The 12,973-nt window shown below is 33.8% G+C and overlaps 1 protein-coding gene across 1 annotated transcript in view; it reads right to left on the reverse strand.

Annotated features, from left to right (window-relative positions):
• LOC149830867 (nucleotide-sensitive chloride conductance regulator (ICln) family protein) overlaps nt 1-10,624 on the reverse strand; it is a 31,341-nt gene extending 20,717 nt beyond the window's left edge. The window contains exons 1-3 of the mRNA XM_090013530.1: nt 10,206-10,624; nt 9,934-10,057; nt 8,342-8,465 (exon numbers count right to left, since the gene is read on the reverse strand). Coding sequence (XP_089869656.1) covers nt 8,342-8,465; nt 9,934-10,057; nt 10,206-10,372 — 415 coding nt within the window. The 5' untranslated portion in view covers nt 10,373-10,624. The remainder of the gene's footprint in view (nt 1-8,341; nt 8,466-9,933; nt 10,058-10,205) is intronic.
• Nucleotides 10,625-12,973: the final 2,349 nt, after the last annotated feature.

The following is a 12,973-nucleotide window of genomic DNA, read 5'->3' on the forward strand; positions in this document are numbered from 1 at the left end:
AGAGATTTGTGACTATGATACACACACACAATTCATAACAATTAAACAACAAAAAATTGCAATTCATTCATGACAAGTTAACAGACATTGCATAAAAATCGCAATTCATAAAAAAATAACAATAGTTTTAGTAGTTAACATGCAACTAGAATAGTTGCAATTAACAATTAAACTAGTTCACAATTCACATACATTATTGGAAATTCAAATAACATACACAATACAACTGAGAACTTAACAAGTTACGTAGTTAAGAGATATACCCAAAAAGTCCAAAATTCAAAATAATTCATAACTAAAAAGCTATGGAGCTTATGGTTGTGGGCATTGTAGCTTAAGCTCACATGTTTCTTTTTCAAAAGAACAAAAAGATTATGGCAGAACAGGATCACTTAATTCTAAGTTGAGAATTTCCAACTCATGATCCCTTTTCTAAATCGAAATTTGCAGCATTGACAGCCAAAAAATTTGGTGCTTCTTTGCCTGCAAGAAATTAAATAGTTAAGTGTTAGATATGTAAATAAAACTTAGTCTTAAAATCTATAAGTAAACTCAATATTATAAATTAAAATACTCAAAATTAATAATTTAAATATCTTTGGTTATCTTGGACTCGCAAAAGTAATCGAAGGTTGGAATGAACGAACACCAAATCCTCTCCATGTTTCCTAGTGAGCTTGTTTCTTTTAATGTTGTGAATTTGTGCATATTTGCTCCAATTTCTTTTACAACAAGATGTGGCATGTTGAACCAATAACTTCAAAGCAAGTTGCTCAAGCAAAGGGTACTCATATCCATGTCACCCACCATATACGAGGATATCCATCATCCTTATCCACTAAACCTTTCAAACCTTCAAAAAGCCCCATAGAGAACTTCATATACTCACTGTGCACACTATCATGTTGGCCTGGGTCTTTAAATATCCTATTAAAATACACCTTATTTTTTTAAAGTTCAGAATCCGTATGAGGTGGGGTTTCAACCAATACCTTCAGATAGCAACTTTTTTCCATAGTATTTGGGATTCAATAAATGTGCCATGAACTGCAGACCAGTGTTGCTCTTGTTCCATCGGGCAGAATCTTTATTTTTATCAAAACAAGCAAGGAGGAGGATGCACCACCATGGGAGAAAGAAAACTTCCTTAACTAAAGAATGAGAGAGACTTTACAACATATGAGGGATGTCCCCTTATGGTTACACAAAAAGACAAAAACTGTTGACTTCTAACTCCCTAGATAAGTACAGAAATGCCCTTCTAAAATAATTATATGCACAAGACTAGGAGGGTAGCACTAACACAATGATACCTATATTACATCCTTAATATGCATTACACTATTCAACAATTTTCATGTTTAAAAATTGCAGTTTGGCCTTTTCTAATCATGGTATCCCACATTTCATACACTTCATGAAGCACAGACTCACCTCAGTCAACAGCCCTCAACATTTCCCAAATAGGCTATGTGAACTCAATAAAGTAAAACACATTGTCCCACCACATTATCAACAATCAATCTCTTGAAGGCATGGGATTTTGTGTCATCATCAGAATAATCAAAACTCCGTTTGGCATTAGTTACCATATGAAACAATGCATTTTTGACTTCTTTGATCCTCTTAACCATTACAATAATGGATGTGTAACGAGTCTCAGCAACCCTTAGCAATTTGAGTTCAATATGTCTAGTATAAATAAAAAGTTCATGTTGATGATTAACAACAAAATTTTTAATGTTTTTCACATCTTTCTTAAGCTCCTCTATCCATCCACACAACTTATAGGCAACTATATCCTTTTATTTGTTTGGTGGATTGCATATACTTTTTAGAGTCAAATTCAAACTGTGTGCTACACAAGGGGTCCAAAATATATGAAGATAATCATTCTCCAAACTAATGTGAGCTAATCTGTATACTATGTATACTGGAGTGTTATCTATCATTACTTGAACCACCTTGTCCTCCCCCACTTCTTTAATCACCTCTACAAACAGTTCTTTCAAGTAGTCTGCATCCTTAAACTCTCCAAATGCATCTATTATTTTCAAAAACATTGGCTCTTTGATTGAAGTTGTTATAAAATTTATTAAAGGGCACCTTTGGATATCTGTCCATCCATCAGAAACTATAAAAACTCCATTTTCAGCCCATGAAAAAATTTTATATTCTAATAACTTCTAAATATTTGTCTTCTCCTCTGCTAAAATGGTCGTGTAATTTCTCAGAACTAGGAGGTTCATAACCATTTAGATTGCAATTGGCCAATAACATAACTAGATCCTTGAAATAAGGCTTTCTAGCTACACTAAATGGCAAGGAACTCAAAAAAAAAGTCAACTTTTCTATCCATTTCTTCCCTTCCATACATACTGAAATGATGCTTGAATTGTTCTTTGGCTCGCCTCTGCTTTCGTTTTCTTCTGAACATTATCATTTGTGACTAGATAATAATATGTTCACATAACTGGATTGCACAACATAATCTTTTTTTCAACAGCTTCTTGTTCATTCTTTAACTGCATAACCATGACATCATCCACTTCCCCACATGCCCTAATACCTTGTTTTGGAATCTTCAAAAGGTGGGTCTTCACTCTTGTATATGATTCAGTGAACTCCATCTCACAAAAATTACACTTAAATAGCACATTCCCACCTCCTCCAGGGGCTTTACCCAACCAATTTGCCAATAAGGTAACTAGATCCTTGAAATAAGGATTTGTAGCTATATTAAATGGTAGGGAACTCGAAAAGAAAAAAAGGTAACTTTTCTATCCATTTCTTCCCTTCCATATTGAATGATGCCTGAATTGTTCTTTGGCTCGCCTCTGCATTCCTTTTCTTCTGAACATCATCATTCTTGTGACTAGATAATAGTATGTTCACATAACTGGATGACACAACATATTTTTTTCTCAACAGCTTCTTGTTCATTCTTTAACTGCATAACCATGGCATCATCCACCTCCCCACATGACCTAATACCTTGTTTTGGAATTTCAAAAGGTGGGTCTTCACTCTTGTCTATGATTCAATGAACTCCATCTCACAAAAATTACACTTAAATAGCACATTCCCACCTCCTCCATGGGCTTTACCCAACCACATGGCTTCTCAAGTGTCAACATTTTATTAGATGTACAACTTGAAAATGAATTTGCACTCGAACTTGAATTTCCAACAGTCCCCTTTCCATTATCAGCCATACTGCCATAAAAAAAGGACCAAATAAAAAAGGAAATAGTAAAAATCATTCTACAAATAGCAAAGAAAAGCAAAAAGTATACAATATAATCAGCAAAATTCAAACTCTATTATATAAAGCCATATTGTATTTAATAAAATCAAAAGTTCTTCAATCTCCATCAAATGCATCTTCTAAATAAATCAGTCAATCAAAATCGTTAATGTTGTCAAATATGTACATCTTTTGCGAATCAAAATGAAAATGTAATTTATAATGAAAAGCAACTGGTCATGTTTAATTTTTATACATTTTTATATTAAAATAAACCGACTATGTTCATTTTATTGACATATATGGATTTCTTATGAAATAAACCAAGTTGGGTTCATGAAAATTGAGAATAGCTTAATAAAATCAAAAGCTCTTCAATCTCCATCATATGCATCTTCTAAATAAATCAGTCAATCAAAATCGTTAATGTTGTCAAATATGTACATCTTTTGCGAATCAACATGAAAATGTAATTTATAATGAAAAGCAACTGGTCATGTTTAATTTTTATACATTTTTAGATTAAAATAAACCGATTATGTTCATTTTATTGACATATATGAATTTCTTATGAAATAAACCAAGTTCGGTTCATGAAAATTAAGAATAACTTCATAAACTGAGTTGGGTTGAACTTCAAACCGCAAATTTTTTTTTCACTTTTCACAAAATATATGCTTATAAATAAACTGCATATTTGTTTTCATTAAAAAATAGCTAACAGTAAATGCAAAAACAACAAAACATAGCTAACCAATATTTTTAAGCATTTAAGAGTAACTAAAGATTAAAAAAAATAAAGCATAAAACAAATTTGCAAACTGTAAATATAAGCATAAATCATCTATATACATACGAACAGTAAAAATGGTTAGCAATGCAAGTATGAAATACAGTCAAATAAAAATAAAAAACCTAGCACAATTACATAAAATAAACCAAATCAAGGAAATAGAAAATAAAAGAAAAAATCAACCACAAAAACCCTAGAAATGAAAACTAAAATTAGGAATATGATACAAACAAATGAAAGCAATAATAACTCAAATATAAACATTAAAATAAGAAAAAAAACAATATACCAGTAACCCTAATAAAAAAAACTTAGCAAAAAACACTAAGAAACCTAAAACCTTGTCATTAAAAAAAGGGGTTTTGCCTATTATGGCAAACCCTAATGTCAGCTAGAAAATTTTGGGGTTTCCCCTTTTTTTGGTGTTAAATACTAAAAACACACACAAAAAAAAAGAAAAAACAAGAACAACACTTATCTTTCCATAGTCACCAAAGGATGCTAGAGCCTTTTCAGCCAGTCTCCAAGGTTGCCGAGTGAAGAAATCGCCAAAGGGAGATTGCCAATGAGGAGGGGGAGGGAAAAAGGTGGGGAAGGGGGGACTCGCTACCCCCCCCCCCCTTTTTCATGATGTTGGTCAATGAGTGGGACCAAAATGGCCCTGCCCCATTGACCATAATAAAAAAAAGAAAGGTTGTTGGGTTGGGTCCGGACCCAACCCGACACATGCTGCACCTGTACCCGCACCCTGCAAAGTAAACATAGGTATGGGAGCCCCTCAGATGCACCCATGCGACATACAGCACATAGGTCAATCATCAGAGCTATATCTTGTTGGTTATAAAGGAGAAAGTTTTAAGATCTTTGTGGTTGCTTATAATTGCTTAGAAGTTTACACAGACATTCTAAAACCTACATATCGTAAAAAAATTCTTTTGTTCAAAGAGCAACTTTGATCCTTAACTTTTTCTTTTTGTTCTTTTTCTACAAAGAATTAAGTAGTTTCCAAGAACAACATCTTTTCTCATATAAAGATAGTTGAAAGAAATTTTATGCTTAAATCCATGAAATTCTCATTCCAGCATGATCCATTTTGAGTTGAAATGTTAAAGAAACCTCTTCCATCTTCTAACTTCCAATTAATGGTAAAGCAAATATGGTAATATAATAGTATCTCATTTAATAATTATCCTAGTTGATAATTCTTTTTATTTGGATTATAATAGGAGTTTGGATTCATGCTATGAATTCCATCCAAGGAGTTCGAGTTTCTAAGACTAGACTAAAATAAAAAATGAGAGTAAACAATGGATCTTGACCTATTTTGTTTTGCACTTATATGTACATGGTACTGGTCAAGATTCCTGATTTATTATGTTTATCTCACAGGAACCAGCAGATTTGATAAAAAAAAACATAAAAGATAAATCGGTGAAATCAAATGATCTGTTTTTCATTTGAAAAAATCGAATACCATTATTATGTAAAGGTATTATAATCCGTAGCTAAAAGCACTAGTCGGGCCTAAGCAGAAGACCGCTAAAAGTACTAATCGCGGTCTCTGAGGGACTAGTTGACCTAGTCGTGACCACAAGAACAAAACATCAAGAAAAGTAGAAATATTACAATAAATATTTAATTTAGTAACAAACACATTATTATATCAATGAATAAAGTAAAAGTGTATAATCCAGTGTAACATAACACAAAATTTGTAAAAGTGCATAACATAAAACATATATATATACATATATATTTGCAAAAAACAAATAAAAAAAACTATCTATCTATCTATATATATACATACATATATATACAAATATATGAAAAAAGATACAACACACACACACATATATATATAACTAAAAAACGAAATTTATGTATGTATGTATATACATATATATATTTGAGCAAAATATGGGCATACATGTGAAGAACATAAATAAAACAGAAGGAAAAAATAATAAAAGGAAGAAGAAGAAAAAAAGGAAGAGGAGGGAGAAGAAGAAAATAAAAAAATAAGAAAAGGGAAAAAGAAGGAAAAAAAAGAAGAAGGAAAAAGCAAAGGGGAAAAAAGAAGAAAAAGAAGGTAGAGGCACTGGAGGGGTGAAAGGAGGAAGAAGAAGAAAAGAAAAGGGAAGAAGAAGAAAAAAAGGGGAAGAAGAAAAGAAAAGGGTTGTGGCGAGAGTAGAAGAAGAAGAAAAAGAAAGAAATGAAGGAGTAAAAAAAAATCATTCGCCTGCCACATAAGCGGTGACAGCCTAAGCACCGCCTGGGAGGAAAAACAGGGCCCTAGCGCCAAGACCCACAAATCTAAGCAGTGGTCATGTGCCTAGCCCACCTGCCACCTTTGACAACTAAGATTATGATTGTGTTGACTGGATGAATTACAACCTCTCCGTCTAAAAGTAAGAACTCAACATGACCCAACCCCTCTTTCATGGGATGGATCCATAGGGATTTACCTATCACAATAATCATGTTTTTGTGTGAGTGTATGATGCAGACATGTCCCTCTACCCTAGTTTTACATTGTGTTGTAACCAAGTGTGTTTGTGTTATGTCCCACACTCGTGTCCATGTCTATATGACATATTTGGTACTATTACAATACCATACTATTTGGCAAAATAATCATAATCACAAGTGTTTTTGATAAATCTAAACTTGCTTGTGTGTTTATCATTGCTTGTTAAATATACTTGGGTGTTTATCATTGCTTGTTAAATATACTTGGGTGTTTATCATTGCTTGTTAAATAAAGAACACACATTTGATTGAATCATTTAAGCAAAACTAACATGATTCGTCATTGTAACATCTTGGTACCAAACTACCAATACTGATTTTTAGATATCTATGTCTTAAAAACCAGTCATGTTCCTTCTTCTCATGCTGAGGTTTTGTATTATATTATCTTGATGATGACTTTACTCACTGAGCTTGGGTGCATCCCATAAAACTGCGTCATGTTCCATTTTTCCTAAGCTTTGTGACTATGTGAAAAATTAGTTCAATTTTAATATCTCAAAGTTCTGGTTTGACGCAAGAGGAGATGGCATGTAGTTTAATACAATTGTATTTATATTCTTAGACGTTTTACTTGTGAATAGAACGCAGTTTGCGCAAAGAAACACCATGACATGATAAGGACTGCTTGAACTTTTTTCTCCCATTCAAGGTCGAATTCCAAGTTAAGGTTGTATTTAATGCATTTTGCTTTGATGAATAACATTCTAATATTGTCATATATACCCTACATCTTATTCTGCATACGTGCTAAGAGAAGAATATATTATGTACACAGTTTGGATCGATTTTATTTTCTCTATGTTAGACATCCTATAGTCTACATCCTTGCAGACCCGATATATCAAATCTTCAGCAATAACAAGATTCTGATGCATTTCAACAATACTGTAAGTACTGTTACTGATTTAGTATTCAAATAATTATGATGGCAAACTTATATCACAGACTTTATTCAAGGAACTGAATTCAGTTTGAATCACAGGACTTTTTTTTTTGAGAAGCAAGTTTGAACAACCTGATCTATCTCAGATATTTCCAGACTAAACTTTCAACTTGGTCTGTATCGTTTGTGACCTTGATATTACATTTTCCAACTGGTTTCAGAGCTATGATTTCATTTTGGCCAATTCACAGCAGACACGTGTTACCTGTAAAGAGAAGCTGAACAGAAATAGTCTGTCACATGGGTACGACCGTACGAGTATGGGTACGGGTGGGTACATAGGGTACAACATGGAAATTCCAAAATAAGTGGGTACGGGGACATATATATATATATATATATATATATATATATATATATATATATATATATAATTCAAAAAATCAAATTCCAACAACAATAATAAATTAATTTAACATTTAACAACCAACTAAACTAGTAACAGCTAACAAGGTTAGTTTATTCAAAATTCAATAGCAAGAACTGAGAAGCAACAAACTACAACTAACAAATTAACAATTTAAGAAATAAGTTATAACATAATAACAAGCTAATTAACAATTTCATATACATATTGACCACAATAAATTAACAATATAGATGTTCATTGTGTTTACATATATGCAAGGACTGTAGATGTTCAGCAAACACAATAAGAGACATATAGACATGCATATATTTGATGGAACAGACAAAAGACTCAACTAAAAGTCAGACAAATAAAACAAAGTAAATCAAAGGTGTTAGCCTCATTACAGAGTCTATACAGTTAGTACTGTAACAAATAAACTTAGATATACATCAACAAGTGCACTTTGGAGGATACGTTGGCTGGGATCTGAAGGCACAAGCCGTATTTCATTAATTCTAGACAACTCAAGATTACCATTACATTCTACTTCCGAGCTTTCGAGATCCACATCTTCATCATCAATAGTCTCAGTCTCGATCTTCAAGAAAAAAAAGAATATATTATTTAGAGTCCATGTATCAAAGAAAAAGGTGTGCAAGATATAAAATAAGTAGATAAAGGTGTAATAACAAACCAAATAACCTTTAGCAGAGTCTATCAAAAAACACAAGCACACTATATAGCAGAAGACATAATCTCACTGTTGGGTTCAAGTATAGTTATCCAGCACTCATGATCAACAGTTCAAACATGCAACTCCAAGAAAGTCCAGTTAAATGCTAATGGTACCCTAATATCATGTTGCTGCATATGATAAGAATGTTGGAAAGAAAATAAACTTGTGAATTTGCTATAAGATTTCTTCTTGTTAAAAAAAAATCACATGATTATAACGCAACACATTGATCTTATTTAGCCAATCTGAAAAAAATATATATGTTGCATGTGTCTAACCCGTCTTTGAAGAAAAGAATTATTATTCTCCATATCACCCATCAGTGGGACTAAAACCAGATTATATTGGTTAATATTACCCAGAGTTTGGCACCAACCATATTGATTTACAAACGTTTCTGGAATTTGACTGTTCATAATTGGTACTTTTAGCATCTTTTGTAGACCACCAATTCACCGAACCATTTTGGTTTTAGATTCCCAAAAATATTAAACCTAAAGCCAAGGCATTTGCCACTAGATGGGTGGTCAAGGTTCGATTCCCGTGGGTGTCTCCTCTCTGCACAAGCTGCCGCCCAGCATAGCCTCAGAGTTTTACGCTACTGGTATGATGACCGTAGGTATGGCAGGCTGAGCCAGCACAACTAGGCCTTCATGCCGGGTGCAGTTTGTTTGGGTCATAAATCCAAAGAAAAAAACCAAGGCATTGTCAGAAGCTATGAATCATTTCAAGCAGGGAAAATTGTTTTTAATCAAACCCCTTCAACTCAAGTTGGTTGAAGGCACGAAGCACATGTTGCCAAATAGATGATGTTTTCCTACCACTTTGGAAGTTTTTGAACCACTTTTCCTGATACCAATACAGATTAAATGTAAGTCCACTATGACATTTTTGTTGTTAATTTCCTCTGTTTAGACGCATAAGCATCTTCTTGGTTTTACATTTTCAAAAAATTAGAGGGATACGACATGATTATCATGATACTACTTTTCTTTTATGCGCAAAGGATTAGTTCGTTGAACGCATATTATGAGACCAACACGATTCCATCATCAGCCTTGTAACAGTCGGCTTGTAAAACTGGATGTCGTTGGGCGTTCAGCATAAGACAAGAGGTATCCTGTAAAAACAATAATACCTTCAAACATGAAAGGGGGCGACAGATTTGACTTTGGTTAGGAAAATGAAAAGGGAAGTAGAATGAGCACGAGTGTCACAGCAAAGTGCCAACTAGGATTTCGAAACATACATCAGTAAGCATGCAACTAAAGTCTGCTAGCCAAGGCAGCAGGGGATGAAAGAAAAACTGGATGAGAGACAAGAAGATAACCTGAGCGTAGATACAAGGGTGTGGATAGGCTGCTAGGTCCCTGGAAATGGCGTGCAATGAAACCGACAAAAAATCGACGGCGTAACCATTTCCTCGGTCCACATCATTCAACCACACCAAGCGCCTGAAACAAGCACATTCCACACGCGGGTGGCCGAGCACAATCAAGCAATCAATTAGGGGAAATCAACCAAGAAAATAAAAAACAAACGTCGATAACAACAGAAGCGAGAGAAGTCTAGAAAGGAAGGGTGAGGGGGACCGGTCCATACTTATTTGTGATGTAAAGAGTGCCCGGAGACTGTGGAGTTCTGTCACCTAGGGCGATGCCCACTCTTGGCTCCACATGCATCATTTCTTCACCGTTTTCGACGTCGAGGAGGGGTTGGCCGGCTCCATCTCCCACCCTCTCCCTCACGTAACTCAACCCTGTGGACATTTTGCGACGCTTCTCCTTCCACCCAGCTTCTCCTTTCACCCAAGACTCCCCTTCAATCGCTCACTCCTGCACTTGTGTGGCCATAGGGTATCACGGATGGAGCGGCTCTCGGAGGAACAGGCGCTCCGGGTGCTCGGTTGAGGAGCAGCGGAGCAGCAGAGGGAGGCGATGGAGTGCCCACCACCGGGCAGTTGCCGGAATCGGTGGAAGAAAAAAAAATCGAAATGAAAAGGGTAAGAAGGAAGGAACTTAGGGTTTCTCGAGAAATCGAGAACCCCTTAACTTTTAAATCTCATTTTTTTTTAGTTCAGATTCTTCTTTTGTTTAATTGCCTTTTAGCCCCTTTTATTCATAACAAGGGCTTTTATTTCTATAAATAACAAAAAGAGCCCTACTCTATAGATATCCAAAATAGATTTGTTTTGTTGAGGACAGTTGTTGGACTTTCTTAAAATTTCATAAAGCCTAGTGTTTTGTATTATTGATTTTACTCAAAATTATTTTTTAACTTTTCTGATTTTACGAAAAAGGGCTTTTGATTTGAAGAATATTCATAGAGCTTTTATTGTTTGGATGTGGATTTGATAGAGTTGGTACATATAGTTTCTTAAAGACCCGATAAAACTTTTTAGATCTTGAAATACTTTGTATTATTGCATATTATTTTTTGATATGCTTTATAATTTGTCTATGTTTAGATCATATTATATATGGATCTGAATTTGGTATATCTTAGTATTGATCCAGTTTTATGATCAATCAACTTTCATTAGATTAGGATCCATTAGATCCAATGTTTAGATCAATATTGGATTATATCTATATTGGATCAAGTAAGGCAATATAGATCTTGATTTGATTTAGTAAAACATGTTGAATCTTTTTTAAATTGAATGGGTCTAAATATGTCCAGTTAATAAGTTTTGGATCCAAGAAACATCATTAAACATACTTTAACTATTATTATACTTGAATGGGTCATTTTATGAGTTTTTGAGGTTATTTAAATATTGAGCAGTAACTCAACATGAATCAGAGAGTTTTTGAGATTCAGTTTGAAATTATTTTTTTACTCAAAACTTATGGTATGATATAAGCTCATTTATGATTTAATGCATGTATGACTTGGATAGTTCATTAATTGATTCTTCTTATTGGACGTATATAATGACGGATTTAGATAAGCATAATGCCTTAGATAAGATATATGGGTCCAGATTTGATACTGAAAGGTTATGAAAAATATATTGTTAGATATATAGTATGAATCTAGATATGATTGAATAGTATCAAGCCATATACTTGAACTTAATAGTATTTTTTATATGGGTCCTAGTTTAACCTGGATAGATTCAAATAATGTTGGATATGTAGTGTGTATCCATTTGAATTTGGAACCTAAAGTAATGTTTTTGGACTTTAGTTCTCTCACTCATTATTTTGCTTAAGTATGCTTGTAGATTCATTTTTATGTATCATGTTGGATTTGATGAATAACATCTCAAGTCAGTTTTGGATATGCAGTCATATAAATTTAATGAATTTGAATATTTTGAGTAGATTCAACAATGGATCTGAATTTATATTTTCACAAGCTTGTGAGATGATTGCATATTATCATAAGATTAAAGCTTTGAAATTGGCTTATCAAGCTTGTGCATTATTTGTGAATATTGCTTATAGTTTGTAATGACTTAATAAGCATATTGCTTAAAATATAATTTATTTAAAAAGTGGGAGCTAAAATATAATTTGACATATATGAGTGGGTATGTATTTGCATATGATGAAAAAACAATGCTTTCTATATGATTTGCTTGTATGAATGCATGAATAGATATTTTTTGTGTTTTAAAAGTTTTATGCAGGATAACCTTAGGGACATTTTGCGGCCCTTCTCCTTCCACCAAAGACTCCCCTTCAATCGCTCACTCTTGCACTTAGACATAGGCTTTTATAATAAGCTTGAGCATGACAACCCCACTTTTTGAGAAATAGGAACTAGAGATAGCGTGCGCGTATCTTGGAGTGGTATCATGTGGTGTTAGGCACGTTTGAGCTTTAAATGCTATGGAGGAGAATTCTTGTAGAAAAGTTAATTATCGTTCCATGAAAATCTCACGAAAGATAATATTTTTACAAAAAATGATGATATTGTATGACAAAAATGATGCATTTTTCTAAATGCCTCAATGTTTTTTGCTATTCTCCTTATGTCCAAAACCACAAATACTCAACTTCGTTAAGACCTTTTTACCCTTCTCATGTATAAACTGACGGAGTTCTTGCGATACATCACTTCGCTCATCGGCTAGTGCAAACTCTCACTTAAATTTAGAATCACATGTTTTTTATGCAAACCTCTCAAAGGTAGCATACATTTTTTTCATGAAGGATGGAGAAACCACTATAGCCACTATAGGAAAAAGAGACCTTGCTGGACTGGACTTATGCCTGCCAAACCTATGGTCACTTCTCCGGAGGCATAAAACCGTAGCACAACACCCTCACTACCATAGAGTCGCCTTGCTTCGCCTTAATGTGTAAGAGGCTGATGCCCATGGGATTTGAACCAGACCACCCTCACGAAAACATCATGAT

Source organism: Nuphar pumila, chromosome 7 (assembly GCF_984573655.1).
Source record: "Nuphar pumila chromosome 7, dmNupPumi1.hap1.1, whole genome shotgun sequence".
NCBI classification, from domain to species: domain Eukaryota; kingdom Viridiplantae; phylum Streptophyta; class Magnoliopsida; order Nymphaeales; family Nymphaeaceae; genus Nuphar; species Nuphar pumila.